The sequence below is a fragment of the Watersipora subatra genome, chromosome 2 (genome assembly GCF_963576615.1).
Source record: "Watersipora subatra chromosome 2, tzWatSuba1.1, whole genome shotgun sequence".
In the NCBI taxonomy this organism is placed as follows: domain Eukaryota; kingdom Metazoa; phylum Bryozoa; class Gymnolaemata; order Cheilostomatida; family Watersiporidae; genus Watersipora; species Watersipora subatra.
The window spans coordinates 75,316,285-75,337,511 of NC_088709.1; the positions used below are offsets into that span (position 1 = coordinate 75,316,285).

The following is a 21,227-nucleotide window of genomic DNA, read 5'->3' on the forward strand; positions in this document are numbered from 1 at the left end:
CGTCACTCATCGGTGTCATGAGGACCACTAACAGCTTTGCGGTAAAGTGCCCTTGTAGACAGTTGTGACGACAGGCCTGTCATAGCCTTAGTCCTTGTGATAGTAGTCAGCAAAGTTACCGAGTCATTACTATGGCCTTTCACGCTGAAACATAAACAGTTTAGCCAAACACAAAATGGTTAACCAGTCGTTACGGCTTATCAAAGGAATGAATTAGAGAGGTCAAAGGGTTAGTCGTTATTCATCTACGCGCTTGTTGCGGATCTCAAAATGCTTTTACCAAAGATGCCTTTCATTGGTTAAACTTATACGTGTCACATTTGTATGAAAAGTGATGCAGCGCTGAGATGAAAAGTTTTTTGCACTTAAGTTGGTAGTTTTGAGAAGGATTACTATTGACTTGAGGAGAACTGCTGATTGAGAAAGCAACCGAAATTCCACAAGCGACAGGTAGATATTTTGCTTTAATTCAATACAATGCAAATTAAACCGTCTTCTGGACCATCACCAAGCTCTCCAGGTCATGAAGATATCTGTTAACCATCTTAGTGAGATTTACTACACTATATGTCATTGATTATTGATGATCTGTCAGCTTTCTTCGTACATGATGAACTGCACTTAGTATTTAGTCTAGCCTGGTAGTTGTGATTCCGTGATCTATGCAGAGGTGAGGCATCATCTCGTAGCTGATAAACATTTTCTGGCAGCAAATCGAGTAAGGTACAATTTCAGTTTGTTGGAGCTTTTTTTTAGTTTCATATGGGCATGAGCAGCACCAGCAGGGTACACAACCACATCTGCTGATCCAGAGTTGAAGATGCTCCTCTATGATTCGCTAGTTATAAGGGTAGCAGCAGCAGTCTACACATTTAACAAAGTTGGCCTCTGAACTGACAAGTTAATGTCAATCAAATATACTTTTTTTATGAAATGGTTTATAATCATGGGGCATGAAATAGCGAAGGTCAATGGAAGGTCAATGACAACCATGAAATTGCATGATCATTAGCATCAACCGATGCATTATTACTATTGTGTTTCTTTCGCCTGGGAGTTTTGTAGAGTTTCGTTTAAGATAGCCTAGCATTCTCCAGCAACAAATCAAATTGACGTTATAATTATTGGTACGTACAGTGTTTTTGATACACTTTGTTAAGGCATTTAGGTCTATAGCGCTCTACTTTCTAGTAATACAAAGATTATTAACTCACCGTTGTGATGTTTGTATTACTAGACAATATTATTCCTGTTAAAAAATAAATAATATTAGTTGAATATTATTTCTTTTTTAACAGACTTGCTTAAATATTACAAAACATAGCAAATACTGAATCTTTCACTTTTGGCTCCTCTAGAAATAGAAAAACGGTCGGACTGTTTCCTTTTACTATATATGTGTATAGGAGACTGTTGACATACGTGTTCGTTGTTGTGTAGGCAACAGTGATCATGCTCTGTCGGCAGCACCTTAACACACTGCTATGTAAATGGCACACATGGGGGGCGTTTGAGAGGTAAATTTAAAATGGGTTTCGACGAACTAAAATATAAAAGTTATTGCGGTTGAAATGTTTAAAATTATTATTTCTGTTTAAGTTTATTTCTTTACTTAGTTCAGTTTGCTACTAGCATCGCAATAAGAATGTTTGAATTGTCAGCAGCCAAGTCAGTCAGGAAACTTAATATTTCGAACTCCATAGCTTGTCTATAGCTGCAGAACGTAAGTTTTTCAGCATTTTTCAATTGATGTAACAGTTAATTTTTCATCAGGTTTTTTCGTCATCAGTAGCAAAAATATTATCTTATTTTATTGTCAAAACAGTTTTAGCAAAGAAACGTATGTTTGTTACGGAAGAAAATTAAGATTATTAATGTGCACTAACAATGGCGACTCTTGTAAATAAAGAAAACTATTTCTATAGCATGTTGAACTGCTAGTTTTTTACTTAAACTTATAGCCTAGGCTAAAACTTGTCAATCATTCGTCAAGGTCATGTCAGGGTCACATACATTCAAAGTCAGCAATTCATTATTGCCATAGAATTTAACAAACCAGTAACTGATAGAAGCTGTAGTACTCGTAGGAAAGCTTGTGAACTCTACACTAAAAGCGAAATCTTTTGAAGCGTAGACAGGGGCTGGATGTGTATAGAGTCAGCCCTCATTTGTTTGAACCAATACAAGCTGGGCCATGTCTGAACATCGACAAAATGTGGACTTTGTCAATTGATGATAGATGGATAAACAAATGCAAAATAATAGCGTTAATTCTTCTAGAATCACTTGTAAACCCTGACAAGAGACCTGACTTGTAAACCCTGACAAGAGAGCCACCTCTCAGTCAAAGTTGTCATTCTTCAGACAATCACGGCCGCATCAGACAATCATCCAGACACCGAACACCGTTCGAGCAGTTGAAGGTCTGAAGAAGCGGAGGCCGACTGTACATCCAGTCTGTAGGTTGATATACTCTGTAACATTACAAAGCTTGTATTTTACCTGTTGAAAACTTATGAGACTATTTGTTCAGACACTGTTCATTTATCTGCAAACCGATTAACCTCTCCAAATATTTGCTCTTTTAATATCTGATAAAATATGTGTTGAGTTTATAGACCAACAATAGTCATCTGTTGAGCTATTGGACCCCTATGTACACAATAGAGTGATTACAGGCTACTCTATGCCACATCAATCCCACTCTCTGTCTCAGCTGACTTGTATGTAGACAGATAGCAACAGGACAGACCAGTCATGACACAGTGCATTTTGTTACCATAGCATTATTCAAAGCATTATGTATTAATTTATGTTGTGTATAAATTGTGTACATTTGTGTCTTTACTTTAAGTAGTCGTAGCCTCAGGGCTTCTCACTGTGGTCATATATCGATGATGAGATGAATAGTCTAACCACTCCCCAACCTCAGATTTGCAGCTAAATGTTCAGTACCAATATTAATTAATTTCTTCCAGTGCGATGTCGAACTAGGCAGGGAACATTCTTCATACCTCTACTGCTCTTTTCATTGGTCAGTTTCACTATTTATTACTACCGCTTGTATACATGTTATTTGCAGACGTAAGACCAGTTAGTCGAGTGAAAATATAGCGGAGAGTGACAATCAACAGAGATTAAGGTGGGTCAGCATATATTTCATGCTCTAGGAACTATCAGCTACATTTAGTATTTGCGAACACAAAGATGTAAAATCGTGAGGGATCTACTGGTCTAAGGCTATAGTTATTGCTCTTCACCCTCTAACAATGTATGGGGAGTGGGAATTGTTGGATGCCTTTTGTTTGATTATGTTTTATAATTCAGGCCCGACAGGCGTATTGTTCCTTATAGACTCTGAATGAGAGTCAATCTCAGCAGACGCATAACAATGGCCTCTCTTTATATTCACTCTCAGTCGTATCCTTTGTCTCCTTGCCTTTTAGGTCTACACCCATCTGCCTCACTTGCTTCATAAAATATCTTTGCGTCAGAGATTACACGAATCGACTATTGAGAAAGAGGTTGTTGTGGGATCTTGCGAAAAGAACTTTGGTTTTGTCTAACAAAGCTGAAGGCATCAGCTTATCTGCTACCCTCTTTGGACAGCAGCCTGTGGATATCTGGCCTGTCTGATGGTTGTAACAGCGTGGAGTTTGACAAGTTGACAAGCTCATGCGAGTACATCATTATTCATTGATCACTTCAACATGGGTAACTCCCTGAACTGCGCCAGTGGTAATGCTCACAAACCAAGGGATCACAGTAAAGGAATGATAGATCAGAAAGGTATGTGATCATGCTTCAGCTAGTCACTGTATCCCTGGCTTACTACCCGTGTATTTGCATTGCTTGAAACAGGACTGTTGTTGTTCCAACCATTTTTGTTTGTCGAAGGCATTATACCAGATTCTAGCATCCTCAACTCGAAGGAAGTGTTTGCTGATGCTATAGAGTCTGACAACGCCCGGGGCATATCTAGGGTAATTTTAGACTCGTACATGTTTGCGATAGCTCTATGTGGCTCTCGCATCAAAATTATATTCTCACAAACTACAGCAGCTGACAAATAAACACTTCTTCCTTTTCCACAAGCATTGAATGTCTCTTAAGGATTGGCATCAGGCATCAGTCAGCGGTGCAGTATAATGAACAGCACTGCATCCTGTGCCAACTTGTACTCATTATCTACATAACCATTACTCTTGTAACGTTTGATGACAAAGCAAGACCCGCTGTTGTAAAGTCCCATCTGCAGAACTGATATCAACCAGCTGCTGTCTTTGAAAACTAACGCTGCCGGGTTGATAATCCTACAACAAGTCTGCGTATCAATAGCCTCTAATTTCTGACAAACTTAGAGCAAATGCCCTCTCTTTGTTCTATCCTATTGAGAAAATAAAAGCTTTTGTGTTTCTATATCATGCGGCTTCAGTAGGTTACGTGTAAGTGAAGTCAGCGTAGTCAGCACTTTTACATACCAACCAATCGTAAAGACAGTCTTGCCCAACTGCAAGTCTTGGAGAAGTACTGTAGCTTATAAGATTGTATGGCCTCCTCACCTAACTTTTTGTCTGTAGTTTGAGAGTTCACATATGGGTATCTTCGGATTTTTTATGTGTACAAAATATGTACAAAACACCTGTTATTGAATGTTATCCTCTACATCCTTTTTTCAGCAGAATGACCGACACAGTAATTACTTTATCGATGATCCGCCACCGAATCGAATAAAACATTTTAGTATACAATTGGCCATCATAGCCTTCGTGAAGATTACATTATAAATATTTTATGTCACAAACTTGTTGCATGTCATGTCATGTTGCATCTAACAGAATGCACTTATTCACTGTCAATCAAGGTAGAAACTGCTGAAATTATTTTACAATTGTGAGGGATGCAAGATTGAAATCTGAAATTTTGAGTGCCTCACACGTACCCCCTAGGTGTATCCCCCTACGCAAAGGGAGTCTAAAAGTACCCTAGTTGTAGTTGACACTCAAGTTCAAGGAATAGTAGCAGCGAAAGTCTTTGGACTGTCAGTCAAGAATCTGACGGACTTTGTTAAGTATCGAAGCCATAACTCAACCTTTGATATGCATAGATAGCATCAAAACCCTTGTTTGTAGCCTGTTACTCGCGGTATGATGGCCAATTTGTTAGTCTTCTCCTAGATTGTTTTGTGGTGAAAGTTAATTAACTCGGTAATTGAGTTCTGATAGTATAATAGTTCATACCAATCAATTGAATTAAGCCTGCATTTGGAACATTACAAGTTTCTGTGCACCTCTCTGTCTTTATAGCTATGAGTCAGATTACTAGCGTGAACTCATTGGGCAAGTTATTTGTTAAGTACAAATTACATGGTGCATTCTGGGAACACTAGTGCTATGCAATAAGACTATAGTAACACCTCTTTTTTCATAGTGAGCGGACCAGCAACCTCGTGACAAGTAAAACCCTGCAAAATAGAAATTATTTTTTAAAGTGTATGTATGAGCCAAATTTACCAAAACATCAGAATACCTAAACTGCTTTCTCAACATTGTATTTATTTTCTAAATAATAAACAAGTAAATTGAAGTTGTCCTGATTGACGTTCAGTTTATATTTCAATTTCAGCTCCAGTATTTTGAGCCAAAGAATGCACTTACATATGTAGTTCCGATTTCATCTGGTCTGAATATTCGTTCTTGTGGTTAACTGAGTTCGTTGTGAGAAAGAAATAATATATTTTTAATTGAATTTTATGTATATTTATGTATTTTAATTTTTTAATGTTTGTTAATTAATTTTATTTTATTTTCTTTAATGAACTTTTTTACTACAAAGTACTAAAACTGTAAAAGGTGAGTCACGAAGTAAAGAGGAATTATTGTATCCTGTTGGTGCATGAGCTTTCTGTTGATTTGAAAATCACCACTATTTAAAGAGATATTGCCAATTGTATAAATGATATAATTGTATAATGGCAATTTATCTCACATCTGATGAATTTTAGAGTGACTGATACTGGAAGTAAAACACACGGACCTTCCAGTCTTATAATAAGCTTATATGACCTTCCATGCACACAGGCATTTAGGCAAATAAATGTTTCTAATTACCAAAAACACAATAACATTTTTAATTAAAATATACACAAATATTAACAAAAGTTTACAAGTATTTTTAACATAATAATATTATTGCGATATATCGAGAATTGTCTATTTGTCATGTCAAATCATCTGATCATTTTCTGAGAATGGTGAAGCTCTAGTTACATGTTCTGGGAACACTAGAGCTGGGCAAGAAGACTGCACAGCAAATGGGCTCTGATAAAATAAAAGTATTTAGAACTCATTTTGCCCAAAGTTGCTGTTATTCGTGGAGCTTGGATCGCGTGACACATTCACATATCATAATTTAATCAGGTATCAGCCCATCAGACTATCCGAGCTAGTTGAGGGTATTAGGTTACCGTTGTCTTGGCCGCTAAGGTAAACACCAGATTTCTCTAAATTAATTCGAAGTCATCTGCTGACACAAAAGGCGACACTAATTACTAGGTATCACGCCATCATTATGCAAATTAATAGCCATACCAACATATATGCCATACTTTTAGCCTTGATTCAGCTATCAAAGGAAATTTTGTCATAATGACAATTTGAATGATAGACATAGGCCTGTTGAGAACATTTGAGCAGATATAACTCTATTATGTTTTGACCATAGCAGTGTTGAACTCCCATGGCAGGAAGCAGCTGTGATCGTGAGAAGTCATTTAAAACAATGAATCTATCTAACAGTCGCTGCTGTCAACCCGCTGACAGGGCTCTACATGTCATGTCAGCTTATCTGAGTGCCTATTTAAATTGCTTAGATTTCTAGTTGAGCACTGCTGAGATTCTCTCTGTGACAGCAGTGAAGCTTGTGGAATATACGCTGCCTCTTTGATCACAAAACTGCCCAAACCATGCTTACAATATTAGCGCAAACTGTCATCACATAGAGGCAGTTCCTCGCATGTGATAGATGGCCAAGCATCAGGAATCACTCTATCGACATATGTCAGTGGTAAACAGACAAGACTTTGGTGATCGTCTATAATAACAATATTCACACTATCACAAACCCACTTGGGGTTTCATCAATGAATAGTCCGAGGTATAGCATTCTCATTATACAATGTGGCCGCTGAACTGATGAAATACTAGTCTCGCAGCAACTGTCATAAAAGAAAATATAGATAGAGCAATCCGCAGCGGCCGGATCATCATCACCAGAGTGACGAACATTGCACAGGCAGTCGTGGGTGCTCGCCAGACCACCGGGAAAGTTTTCGATGGCTGCAATATGCCCCAACGTATCCGCGTTGCCTCGACGATGTCATCGATTTATGGTGCGTATAGCTGACGAACAATCACCGAGAGCACAACTCCAACATATGGCGATATAGTGTATACCAGCCTTCCACTTATACCAGCCTTCCACTCTCACCACTTATAAGCAGTTCTTGGCATATAATAGATGGCTAAGCCTCAGGAATTGGCTGGCATAGCCTAATACCAGTCACTCCAGACAGAGTGTAGCGTATGAAAATACAGTGTTCATGATTGGGCTAATAATCTCACCAGTAGCTCTCTACTGAGTTCAGAGAATCAAGCAGAGCTTATCTTGCACGTTGTAACCTATTGTTGAGGTCAGCACATTATTTTTGTAGATTTGCATAATACATCTTTTCAATCCAGAGAGCTTGCAAGCCAAATCATTTGGTTTTTGTCAGCGTGCTTCAGCCACAGGGCTTGGCAGCATAACTACGCTAATTAGTTTTAATTGAAGTAAATATTGAATAATCATATTGATTAGAAATCGCCTCTTGGAAAGCAACCTGAATGCTGTCGCTGTATTGGCAAGGGTATAATTTCTCTCGGTATAGCCAGGAGTTAAGGAGTGGCAATGTGTGCTGATGTCTCACCCTGACATGCTGCTAAAGGCATCATTATGACTTCAAAGAGTATACAGGCTGAGCAAGCATGTTGATATTTTTTATTACGGATTCCCATGAAAACACCATATAGTAGCTCCTATGTTGATCATATAGTGGCCCACCAAAGTGTCGAAGGCTATTTTCTACCATCTATAAAATTATCGCATTAGCATGATTGTTATTTTTAGTGTGTTTTTAAAATGCACAAAGCTCACTCACCATGAAAAGAATCAACCAATCAGATAAGAGCGTGTGCATTTTGGTACTAATGCGAGCATTGTGGTAAAATATCAGTTTGTGTAGCATCCACTCCATTTAGATTTGAGAATATAGAGGTCAACAAAAGGGCCGATATCTTCACATTTTAAACTGGCCATCAGCCATCAGCGTTATTGCCCATTGAATATTGATTCCTTTTTCCTTTGTTTGATTCTCTTACGTTTTGACTTTTGTTAAAGCCAAGTTAGCGCTCCCACTCACCTCCACAGGTGTAGACATGTGTTGAGCAAATGGGCCTCCACTCAATAGCTTCATTAGCAGACGTGCGCTTTTTCTACTGACACCTCGTAGAAATTGTTTGCACGCTTTTGTTCGCAAACAATAGTAAATTTTAACTTCGGCACAAAAGATTGCGTCGGTCTAGATGGATTTGTCAGGCTCTAACATAGCTCAACTGATTGTTAGTTATCATCATGCTGAACCTGGTCTTTCTGAACCGTCTCTAAGGAGCAAGTTCTTGTAGGTAGATGACTAGTATAGCAAGAAGTTGCTACTATTTAGCAGTAAAAATGCATTTTTTGACAAAAGTTCATTATAAGCTCGGTTCTCAACCGTATTTTATTTCAAAAGTCTCTTCTGTTTAAATCCTAAAACATTTGTTTGTTAATATTCACGTATATCGTTTTAATTTGATCCAACATATTTTGAGGTTGTTCGAGATCCAATTTTGTTCGCCATTCAGGGAGGAAAAAGACTAAAATCTTTTGTCGGAACTAGTTTGTTTTTATATCTAAAACATTTCATAACCAAGGTTAGATTGTCTATTAGCTCTGAATGCAGAAATATATGACTTTTCCGCCAGTGCTGACAACTGATGCCAGTAATCTATCTAATGGCTGCTGAAACCAATAACCTCATTGGATAAGTCTCCAAGAGCCGACTTTTATTTTAAATATTTCACTGAGAACAAACTGGCTACACTAGCTCACGTTTGGTCCTCGCTGTGTAGTGGTCTCAAATCATCGTAACATGTCCTGCAATCAATACAGCTGCCAATGAAGTCTAGGAAAATTTAGCCAAAGTTCTACATCTCTGTCGAGCCAAACAGAAATCCTATTATCCTTTTAGAAAGGCAGGAGAAAAAGGATTACGTAAGGCTAGCTTCTATCATAGCAACGGTTCACTATCAATGACCGGCCTCTTTCTAAAATTAGAAAAGCCAATCGCTATTCGCAGTACAGAGACCTTTTCAATTAGCAGCGTCTGTCATTTCACTATAGAAACACATCTTTCTAAACCATCACCACTCTATTCGGTGTGTTAGCAATTAAACAGCAATCAAAATAGCGAACATTCTCTCCTAAAAATCTGATGCAGTCGAGGACTAAGTAAAAACTGTCTATTTCTACTGTGACAGAACTAACTAATAAATGTCAGGTTTCCTAGAATTAAAGTGAGGGGAGGCGGTGGGCGTCTCAACCGGCTTCTCATCAGCGACAAGTCAGCTGGTACAAGTGACCCTACAAGCTGACAGTAGCTGGTAATAAGTACATTTGATTGCTCAGCTCCGGTGCTCTGACAAGCAGGGTGTCTGTGTGTACATCTCGCAAGCTCGCATTACATTTATTAGCTAAAAACAGCAATAACAGACGGTACACTCCTATAACATTATATCTCTTTTGTTGATCCAGCCGAGTCTGTCTTTTTCAGATAGCAAAAAATGGAGGTATCTTTAGTTCTTCACTAGTTAATTACATCATTTGGGTTGTTATGTAACGTTTGATGTGTTTGCATTCCTCTTATAAACAGCGATTAATTGAGAAGTAAGGATACTCAAAATGAAATTGTACCCATCTATTTATTAGAGGTCACGTTTGCATTGGATAGAGGACAGGAAATGAGTTACGGTTTGTTATTCCAAACTCGGTTTGAATAACTACAATAAGTGCTTGAATTAATTCCGTGTTCAATTGGTGCAATCTGCACTGTTTTATTTTGGCCAGTGATAAAAGCAGCCTTGCTCACATCCCTACCAAATTCTCAGCGCTCTATTATAGCCGTGTTTATGCGTATATATATTAATAGTTTATACCGTGTATAGGAAAGAATCAAAGCTTTTTATTGCGCCATGTAAAGGAAAAATAGGCTACGGCAGTTCAACAATGGAATAAACAGTTTTCAAGGATGAATCAGTGGGTGACTACCAGAGAAGGAATGGTGAATTGCTTCATTGATACTCCAGCAAAATCAATTTATCACTTTTTGGCATCAAGAATTCTCATTATTTTGAAATAATCAAACTACGCAACTCCATGTTTTACCGATTTTGCCTGAGTTAGTCATCAATTGAGAATATGGCTTCTCTGCATCCATGTTTGCCCAGTAACTGCTAGTTTTCAGTCTAGCGAGGGTACTGCCCTTTGCACTCACAAGGCTTCATGTTGAGTAAATGACTCTTATGTTTGTATCGGCTATTCATTGAACATCAGCTAAGCATGACTCTGTCAAACGACACTTCCATTAACCCGTGACGGTAGACCTTCATGCATGGCTCTGGTAATATCATCACCTACAATCACCGTGTGTTAGATCTGTACCAGCAATTTAGAGGACAGATCCATGAAAAATGTAAAAGTTGATTTGGACGAGGACAATTACTGCATTCCAACTGGATTCCCCAGTTGTTTCACAAAGCCATCAAGCCTTTGAAATTATGTCAAGAGTGTTGACCCCTTCAACTATTTGCTATAAATAACCTGTGAACTTATGCTAAGGTGACTGTGAAGAACCGGTACTATGATATTTTATATAGAAAGCTTTTACAAGAAGCTGGTAACTTTAACCCTTTGAACCCTGGCCGGCCATGTGTATCAGTATGTCTGGGCAATTTGTCCAATGATAGGAAGTTTTGAAACTTTTATTAAATATATCTAAATATGCTCAGAATACAATGATATTTGGTAAAACACTGGTAAAAAGTCTAGCAACACGCAGCAAATGCCAACAAATAGAGAAAAAATGTTTCATAGTTCTTCAAGCTAAAACCATAAAAATTCGTAGGATTTTAAAAACCTCTACAAGTCTTTACAGTAGCATCATATCCATCGAGCGGGCATTCATCATCATTCTATGACTCAAAATAGTCTACAAAATTATGGTTAGTATCGTATAATTCTTCATCTGCATCACAATCATTCATGACATACCAACAAACGAGTCGTAAATTTTTTCACGAAATCGTCTCAGTCAAATTCTTATTATAGGGAAGAAAGTAGATAACTATGTTTAAAATGGATGTAAAATGGATGTAAAATGGAGAAAATGTATTTTCATTCCATGAATTAATTTAATTGATTTACGCTGTTGCTTAGAAACAGCATTTGTAAACAGAGCCATGTGGATGCCAGTATTCCGGCCATTAGGGTGTCCGACACACTCTGTGCAATGCCGGAAAACTGGCCGTCAGGGTTCAAAGGGCTAGAGAGAACGTAATTGACTTTCAAATTTTTCTCCGCCTTTTAGCGATGATTTGCTAACGTAGTTTTGATAAGAATAAAAATGATGATAATACAAAGGCAACTATCTAAAGCTAGCAAATAGAGGCTCAGCTTTCCAATTTGTCTACCAAAACCAGGTGCAGTTAAGGTTTTCGTCTTATGAGCAGGTGACAGAAATGCGTTGCATTCGGGTAACAAACCCTGTTTCCGTGTCACAGTTAATCTGTTAATCAGTTAATCCACGAGTCTGTATCAGATGCAAGATGAAAACGGCAAAAACCCAAGAGTCAAGCGAGTTTTGTTAGTCACCCATTTTCATCAACTGGTTCATGCTTGCGAAATGTCGCACTTGAGAATGATGCGCAAGAAAACGCCTCGAAGGCTTTTCCATTTTAAATATTTTCTATGCTTTAGTCATCCCTAAGACGAAAGCATACTGCTATGACTTCTGGCGTAGAATTCCAAATCTTTTTTAACAAAGCGCCTGCATTAATCCGCAACATGCAAATGTCAATGGAAACACTTATTGCATGGTAACTCAATGTGCACATAATTCCAAAGTCACATCATTCGCACAATGAAAGGTAGTAGTTGTTAGTCTAATGATGCGGCATGATGAGGGTTAATCTATCCATTTCTACTATCTAGTAGTTTTGTACTAGTTTTGTCTAGTACTAGTAGTTTTGTCTATGAGTACTACTAATAGTGAGCACCTGCATGTCACTTAACTTGCTCATCTTGTCAAACGCTAATAATGTCAGGCCTCACGCTATCTCTTTCCAGAAAGCTTCGTGGACTACATGAGTCCAAATGACCCTGCGAATAGCTCGGTAGCCCCTGATCTTCTTCCTATTGAAGCTGCACACTTCGCTAAAGAAAGACGCGTGTCAAGAAAAGACAGCGCTGTTGGCAGCCTTCCTAACTCTCCGAAATCATCAAATAACAATGAAAGATCTGATGCATTCGCTTTCGAAAAAGCTTTTAAACTTTCACAGCTGCAGTCTCCAAACCCACCACTGGTTAGATTTACCCACATCTTATCTGCATTCTTATGGAACTCATAATCAGTAGTTTGCTTTCTACAAAATAACATGAACTCTAGAGTCGCTGGTCACCACAACCTGTTTTCAACTGTCAGTTCATAAGAAATCAAATTATGGAAATACTTAATTAACATGAAGATTTCATTGACCTAAAACCCTAAACATCCTTAGTTTAGGGTGGGGTGCCTATTTATAATAGTTTGGTTTTTTAGTTTTGTGGCAACAAATGTTCAGAATCTCTTATAATGTTCTGACCTGACATGACAATTATACAGAGATGATGTTGGACTGTTTCTCGCTAGTCTGTCTATTGTTGCCAAAGCATACGGCTAATAAAGCCATGACACCGCTGTAGAATGTCTCAGAAGAGCACCATTCACAACTACCAATATCAATTGATGAGAATTGCTTATCCGAGTATATCTGCCTCTATTATAATTTAAAACAATGGTTGCTCTTGTGGAGTGAATCTAATATAGGCCCATTAATAGCCTGTTTGTCAAAGCATCAGAATTTACTGACAATGTTTGTGCATTTTGTATTATGCAAATGTGGGAAGAAAGTTATTCACATGACAGAGGCTCGATGAATCAAAGCATTAAAGCTTTAACCCAGGCATTCCTATTGAAACTCTCCTCTCTAAATTCCTTTTATCTTATTGCCAGCTGAACAACTGTCAACTATTTTACAAATGTCGCAGACAACCTTGACCCATCAACGTATCAATTGCACTCTGTAAAGGCTGTGAATAAAGATAGCAACTTCTGCTGCAGGTTACCATTCCTCTACCTTCCACAGCCAATGGTACGGAGGATGGCTCCACATCACCAAAACCTCCAAACAACAGTGAAAACTGCTATGTCAATATTAAACCATTTTCCTTCCCTCTGCCTCCGCTACCTGACAATGACAATCTTAACAACAGCCACTGCTCAAGTAAGGCCTTATTTATTAATTATTTTGATTTTCATTATTATTATTATTATGTGTTTCTATACTATTACAACTTCTATTACTACACTATTATTACTACTGTTTCTACTATTACTACTACTATTACTATTATTACTATTAATTTGGAGCTGAAACTAAAAATGAAAACATGTGATAGCTTTTTAGTTGTTTTTGGAAATTTTAAATAAGTTGTCACTTTAATAAGTACATTATGATTATATCTAAAACTGATTATATGACTCTTATGAAGCAAAAAAGATTTATTGCTGCCAGTTAATTGACACCACTGTAAAATGTCATCTGATGACCTGACCAACTCATATAAAATTGTCATTGCTGTGCAGACTTGTTGAATCTGGTAATAGTATAAGCAAGACAGCCAGATGATAGCACAGGTAAGACAGTCAGGTGTTTTTGGAAAGTATCAGTGAGCCTATAAGAACTTTTTGAAGAAAGTTCCGACCTGATATGATAATTTGATAACACAATGCTAGGTGCTATCAGTCTCATGTGAGACCATGAGTTGCTTTAAATTTGGAAACATGCTCTTACTTAACTTTCGCGCATGGCTTGATCGATATACTCTTCTTTCACAGTCAGCTCTGGAGGAGCCATATCTCAGGAGGAAGTAACTCCTCCTTCAACTAGACGAAGATCCGAGCGCCTCTCCGCTCTTGAGGAACTAGACAACATAGAATCACCGAAATTGCCTCCTCGGCCGAGTCGTCTCACCTTGTGCAGCATGAGCTCTGCTTCTCAGGTCAGGGTTGAACACATGCCTTATCAGCCACAGTCAGGCTTCAATTGTGTTTAGGGCTAAATAATACGTACTTTCATTAAAAAGCAAGCCTAGGACATCTTGCCTCCTCATTAGCAGAGCTGTGTTATCAGAATCCTGATATTCTACGAATAACAGAACACCAACTTACGTCCGTATAGAACTGTTTGTGGCCCATAACATGGGGATAGTTCAAGCGTTAGGTTCTAAGGTTGTTGAAATTATGAGCTTTCCACAATCTTCAATTCTATGTCTACTTTATTTCTTAATGTTTTGCTGCCATCATAGTCCTTCTTGCTTTGCTTAGTAATTGTTAGCATTCACCTTTTTTTCAGCTGCCGGTCATGTCTACTCCTCTACAGATCGCCGATGACAACGTCTCTGAAGAATCGGCTATCAAATCTCCCCCTCCTCGACAGGTCGTATTCACAGACCTTTTTGCTGACTCTTTGGGCAGTGAGGGGGAGACACCAGAGCCGTATGACTTTTCAATGACAGCTTCAAACACCTCTAAGCCTGAGGTTAACACTTCAGTCATCAAGAAACGTCCAAAGAAACCTCCCAGGAATTATTCCTATAGGGCTGCTACCCTACCAAAGCGAATATCCCATACAACTGAGGTAGGGGGGGCTCTCAGTGACGCCCGAAAGGAAGCAAATTTGATCCATGGTTATAAAGTGCAACTCATTCTTTATTGTTCAAACTCTACATTCTCTAGTCTGTCACACAACGTTCTAACGCTATCCTACTCGCTACCGACTACAGTGTGGTATCTCATTTGGTTAACAGGAAGTTATGGAACTATGGGACGAGGTGAGAAAAGCTCTCTCACTTGAGAGGCTAAAAGACACAACGTCCTTACACATAAGCGAGGAAGAGGATGACGAGGATGAGATATACCAGAATTTATATGCGGCGAGGATGAGGTGAGAGGTCTACAATAACTGACTTCCTGTTTTTGTAGCTTTCCATATCTGTTAATATTTATTGTTGATCGTCATAGATCAGTTTATTGCGAAGTGCTTCTAATTCTCTTTATGCTAGTTCACTCTATGGGAAATATTTCAACTCTAAATCACTCGCTACTAAAGCATCTTATTTAAACTCGGATTTATTCTTATTCCCCTTCAATTATAATCAGCAAATCAGCAAATCCTCATAGCTGAGCTAAAGCGATTTGTTGTAGTCCATTGGCCAGCAACTTATTTTAATTTAATTTCAGTTTAACTAAAGTTATCCAATAACCAAATTTCCTTGTGCATATGCTGCTTCAAGTAGAAACCTAAGGAAGCAGGGCAATCACAGGCTAATGTTTTATTCTCATTATCAGAGAGGCAAATAGCAAGCGGGTGACTTTTTCCCCAACTTGTGTTGGAATTCTATCATAGTTTAGTTACCAAGCTGTTTAAAGTACAGTACACTAGTATTGCAGATTTCCCTAGAATTTGAAGCAGAAGTATAAAAAGATAATGTTACCATAATTAGGATTGACAGCAGGAAAACGTGATTCATTACATAAATTCATGAAATGCTTGTAAGCATGATATCAGAGTTGAGAAGGTTCCATTAAGACTGACAAGCCAGCAAGTGTCAGCTGACGGGCCGAATATATAAGAAGCTGCTTAAATGATTTATATTTGCATCTGGTGGTCACATAGATTTCCTCTTGTACTTGACAGAGGACAAACATCCTTTATCTGGCCAAAGTTACAAAACACCAGTCTGGTTTTGCACTCGGAATCAGCCCAGTTTTTAAATATTGTTCCAGTAAATTCCTTGTTTTTCATCTATAGAATATGCGATGAGATAATGTCAATTTGTTTATTCAGCATGCTCGTACCATTTCATAAAGTTTGACATGCATTTAATATTTGAAAAGCAAAAGATGGAAAAAAATGAGAAAAGTGTAGCAGCCTAAAGTCAGTATTTATCCATCTATAGCCTGTACTACATATAAACAATTAACTCAGTTATAATGTTTTCAGGTCGTGGCAAATAATGTGTCTTGCCCAAGATGTCCTCTTGGAGAGACTCAAGCCTGATAGAGTGTGGGAGTGCTTCCTGTCAGAGTCGCTAGTTAGCGAGGTGGAATACGAGACACTCGGAGTGGCTGCCTGTGATCAGAAGATGTCCAATCAGCTTATCATAGATCGAATTCTTGAGCACGGAGACGGGTGGTTTGACAGGCTTCGTGAGATCCTGCGCATACACGAGGATCAACGACAAATCAGCAATCTGCTAGAAGCGCTCAATGATGTCTTTATCATAGGAGCGAAGGCTAACAAATGGACTTTCTCCCTCACAACGAAACATTGTACCGTAAGACAGGCTCGACCGAGCAGCATTTCTGATCAGCCAGATTTGATTGGAGACACAGCTGAGGGTTTGCAGCCAATCGTTTGGCTGGAGGTTTACGATGAAAACTTTGGCAATACAAGTTGTACTGCACTAGGAGAAGTCTTGCGCAAGTACAATGTCATCTCTCAGCTCAACTTGGGCAAGAACAGACTCACTCCGAAGGGCATTTCTAAGCTATGTCCAGGGATCCAAGGCAATCGATGTCTTGAAAAGTTGAATCTGAGGCTAAATCCTCTAGAAAATGAGGGTCTGGCAATACTTTCCAAAGCTCTGGAAAGAAATGGGTCCATCAAGGAACTCATTCTATGCCATACCCAGTTGCAGGTGTGTTGAGTATTATTTATTAGCAGTGTTAGTTTTATCATAGAGGCCACAGGCTAGTTTTCTTGGCGAAACCACGGGCTAATTTCATAGTAAAAACCACAGACTAGTTTTATGGTAGCGACCACGGGCTAATTTTAAGGTAGAGACCTCCAGTTAAATTTATGGTAGAGACCTCAGGCTAATTTTATGGTAGAGACCACAAGCTAATTTTATGGATTTCCAATTTAGCAGCAGCTCATTCAATACTTGTTAGCTTGCATTTTGTAGTCATTTTCTTCAAGATGCTTTGAGGATTAGAAAGTTATTTTATCGGCTAGCAGGAAGTGGTGCGGCTTTTCTAAAACTTCCATTGCTTGCTAGAAAAATATTGCAGGTGTTTTTAGAAAAGCCATTAGTGGGAAAAACCAGAGCCATTCTTTCAAAATTTATTTACATTGAAATATTACCAGCTTTAGGTCTTCAGAACTAAATGGTTTTATATAAAGTGAGGCTACAATGAATAAAAACTGTGACATAACACCTACTGTACTATAGTAACACAATACTTACTGGCTCCTCAATGTGGGACCCACTAAAACAAAGCCTAGCCAATGCAAATTCATACAGCCTTTTGCTGCCAAGGCTGTTTGCTTCTCTTGTACTCTTATGAGTAAATGTCTTAGCAGTGTAGCACATCACTTTTACGTCTATGGAAAAGCCATCATAGCTGGTCATTGGTTTGGTTGTGTCCTTGCTATTATGATGACGCACAGACGTCTAACACAATTGATATTGAGTATTATTAAAATATTATGTTTGTTCAGCATATAAGCAGCTTTTGTTAAAGGCTTCATGATACTGGTAACTTATTGAGGATAGGTCATTTTAAAGGATTTGTCTACTGCCACGTAGAAATGGTTACAGACATCAAAAAGTAGTTAATATATCTAACATGGGGATTACGCCAGAGACCCCTGTTTACGGTTCAGTAGATAGACAGGAAGCTGCACTGTAGCTAACTAAAGCTTCCAACTGTCTCATCTGACTGCTCGCGTCCAAGCTTGTGTAATAAAATATTTGTTTGCTATTGCAAGCAATTCATCAACTCCGCTACAATTACATTCTTCAAGTCATTTGTAACTCTCGGCTTCTTTATAAACAACTGCCATTGTGAGTCACGAAATGCTCCACCCGGTGGCACAATGAAAATATTTAACTTTCTTCCTTCAGGGTTTGTTCAAGCCGTCATTCTAAACTTTCTCTTTCTCTCTGTCATGTTTCTTTGTTTGCACGCTTCACAGTTGATTAGACGGTGAATTTTCATTTTTAAAAGTCGGTTCATGTCGGGGTCAAAACTTAATTTTGAGTTATGTACGAGTCAGCTTTTATGAGTCATAGCAGTTAATTGCAGAACACCTGAGATTTATTAGTATCCAGTCTCATAGTGAAACTGAAGATTTCTTCCGTTATTCTAACTGCCTCTTTTTGAGCCAAACTCGATATAGTAAAGTTTGTCTGATGTTCAACTTTGCGTGACCTTCAACTAGCCTGAGTTCATTAGGTCTTAGCTTTAGTACAAACAAATCTTATTTGTTTGTTACTGGTACTTTTGCACTGGTACTTTCATTGTGTGTTGTATTACGACACACAATAAAAGTACCAATGCAATTCAACATGGTACATACGCTGCAACTGCTTAGATTGCGCTATTGTTGGTTTTTTATCGTTCGGACACTATGGCTACAAATCGTTTCTTTTTTAAAAATAACAACTTCTTTTTAGCAATTGTTCCATTGTAGAAAGAGTTTCATCTTTAGCGCAATCAAGTCAGTTGCATTGTTGAGAGTTGGCCTGGCTGCCCACATTTATTATTAGTAGAGTATTGACTAAGAGTAGGAAAAAGGACAACCCTTGGAACAAAGGTTTCCAAATCATTGGCAGGGCCCCAACCTGTGTATTAACAAAGGAATGAGGTCATCGCTACCAGCTCTCAGCAGCATACTTACCTGAGGCTATCTTACTAAACTTTTACTAGTTAACATCTTATTTATTATGTTTTGATGTAATCACTGCATAACCAAAGATCTCTTATGGCTGTTTCAGGTCGGGGCGGGTGATTCGTTAGCCCACATTTTTTCACACAACTCTTCATTGGAAGTGATAGACCTCAGCTATAACGAACTAACGGACGCAGACTGCTCTTGTCTAGCCTCTGGTCTTGAACGCAACCAAAGCCTTCTCACCCTCAACCTCCGAGGCAATCAGATTACACATGAAGGCTGTAAACAAATAGTCGCTGCTCTTCGAACAAACATTAGTCTGCAGGCACTTGACCTGTCCCACAACCAAGTGACTGACAAGGGCCTCTACTACCTATCTGAGATTGTTCATTACTATGACAACTTGCGTGAATTGCACCTCGAAAGTTGTGGCATCACTCAGGAAGGCTGCGCCATGCTGACAGAAGCTTTGTCGGAGAACCATAGTCTCGCCGCCCTCTACCTCAGCAACAATCCTATAGGAGACGAGGGGTGCGAGACGCTCGCTGACATGCTTGTCAACAATATAGCATTGCAGACGCTTTACCTTAACCTCTGTTCTATAAATAGAACCGGTCTACATCGACTGCTGACCGTTATCTCCCATGACAATTTTACGCTGCGGACTCTCGGCGTTTGCAACAACAATATCGAGGTGTACAACGATGACCTTGTCCAGGATGGCTTCGAGGCTGTTGACATCAGAAATGCGCTAAACCGAGCCTTAGAGCATAATAAAGAGCGCAAGATTTTGACTTGGGGAAAAGCTCTTAGTTAGCCAGAAAGTAGGGTTTTTTATTTAAGTTGACAGTTCAACTATTAGAGTATCCTACCTGCGTGTTCCGCAGGTATAAATAAGAATGACTATTGGTTGCCAATTAGTTGACTGTTCTATTCTTACTCCTTCCAGTAAATTTTATTATCCATTGATTTGTGTATGTATTTTTCTATTCATGCCAAAACCAGTTGGCTTTTTCAACCACTCAGCTACATTAGTATTTCACATATGTAGCGGTTTCATTACTGTTAGCTTTTGAGTACAATTTCTACATACAGGAGGGGGTGTGCTCACTCTCGACTATCATGGTTATAGTATGGTTTTTATGCTACGAGCATAGGATGTTTTTACAGTAGGGGTTGTTATGAACTGTGATGTAAATTATATATAGAATAATTTATGGTAATCCCTACAGCTGCGTAATCTCTATCACCGTTAAAAGGTACAGATGGATAATCATATGCCTAGTGCAGTCCTGACAACCCATCTAAATCATCACGTAATACACGTGTGTCTGTCAGTACAACTGCCCTCGCTATTCACATGAGAACTAAAGTGATGTTGCCTTAACTAAACCACAAACTTGTAGTACAGTCCTAGTAATGCCAGTAGCATGAGACCAGACATTCTGGTGCGATTCTGAAATGTTACCTGTCATCCGGCTGGCACTCTATAAGATCTGAGACTAGACAATGCCTGTTAATGACTCACTATGAAAGGAGTCTACTTAAAGTTGGTCATACAAAGAGTTGAGGGCTGTAGCTGTGACAACAACAAAGGTATATATACTTTTTGACAGCGACCAATTTTAGTTTTCATAAAAAGAGGACAACTCTCATGCAAGCTTGATATCACTTTTTTATATAAGGCCAGCAGTAAACCCGAAGATGCCAGTAACTCTTTTATTATCAGTCATATAGCCTGCAAGTGGGTGTTCAAGAGGCTCGTTCTCAGCAACCAAGTGGAGTTTTGGAACCAAATATTTTCTTCACCTGGCAAAACGCATGGAGTGCAACATGTGTGTGAAGCTTGAATGAAATCAGCCAAAAAATGTGGATGTACGTAGCGACTACTCGAAATAACAGACAGACACACAATGATAAAGTCGCATTTATTAATATACTAGCTGTGCCACCCGGCGTTGCCCGGGTAATAGAAAAGTCTTTGGACAGAAAATTGATTTGTATTTAACATATAACAACATTTGCCATTCTAACTTTCAAACTACATGTACATATCATGAGAAAAGTGTTTTGTCTTATAAACAATGAGAAGTAGTG

The 21,227-nt window shown here is 38.6% G+C and overlaps 1 protein-coding gene across 2 annotated transcripts; it reads left to right on the forward strand.

The window, feature by feature from the left end:
• Positions 1–394: 394 nt before the first annotated feature.
• On the forward strand, positions 395–20,458 carry LOC137386894 (uncharacterized). Of its 2 annotated transcripts, XM_068073090.1 has the most exons (11): positions 395–450; positions 2,281–2,459; positions 3,083–3,142; positions 3,447–3,789; positions 12,478–12,713; positions 13,511–13,673; positions 14,288–14,451; positions 14,805–15,089; positions 15,259–15,395; positions 16,455–17,151; positions 19,234–20,458. In XM_068073090.1, the coding sequence occupies exons 4-11, from the start codon at positions 3,711–3,713 to the stop codon at positions 19,945–19,947; spliced, it is 2,475 nt and encodes an 824-aa protein (XP_067929191.1). In that variant the 5' UTR covers positions 395–450; positions 2,281–2,459; positions 3,083–3,142; positions 3,447–3,710; the 3' UTR covers positions 19,948–20,458. The 2 variants fall into 2 exon arrangements, with proteins under 2 accessions (XP_067929191.1, XP_067929193.1); XM_068073092.1 differs by lacking the exon at positions 2,281–2,459 and having other exon boundaries at positions 419–450.
• The last annotated feature ends 769 nt before the right edge of the window (positions 20,459–21,227 follow it).

Bases quoted from the DNA above. Each gene is read 5' to 3' on its own strand.
- LOC137386894 (XM_068073090.1), top strand. From the start codon at position 3,711: ATGGGTAACTCCCTGAACTGCGCCAGTGGTAATGCTCACAAACCAAGG. The intron at 15,396-16,454 runs GTGAGAGGTCTA...TAATGTTTTCAG, and splicing joins TTATATGCGGCGAGGATGAG to GTCGTGGCAAATAATGTGTC. The intron at 17,152-19,233 runs GTGTGTTGAGTA...TGGCTGTTTCAG, and splicing joins TATGCCATACCCAGTTGCAG to GTCGGGGCGGGTGATTCGTT.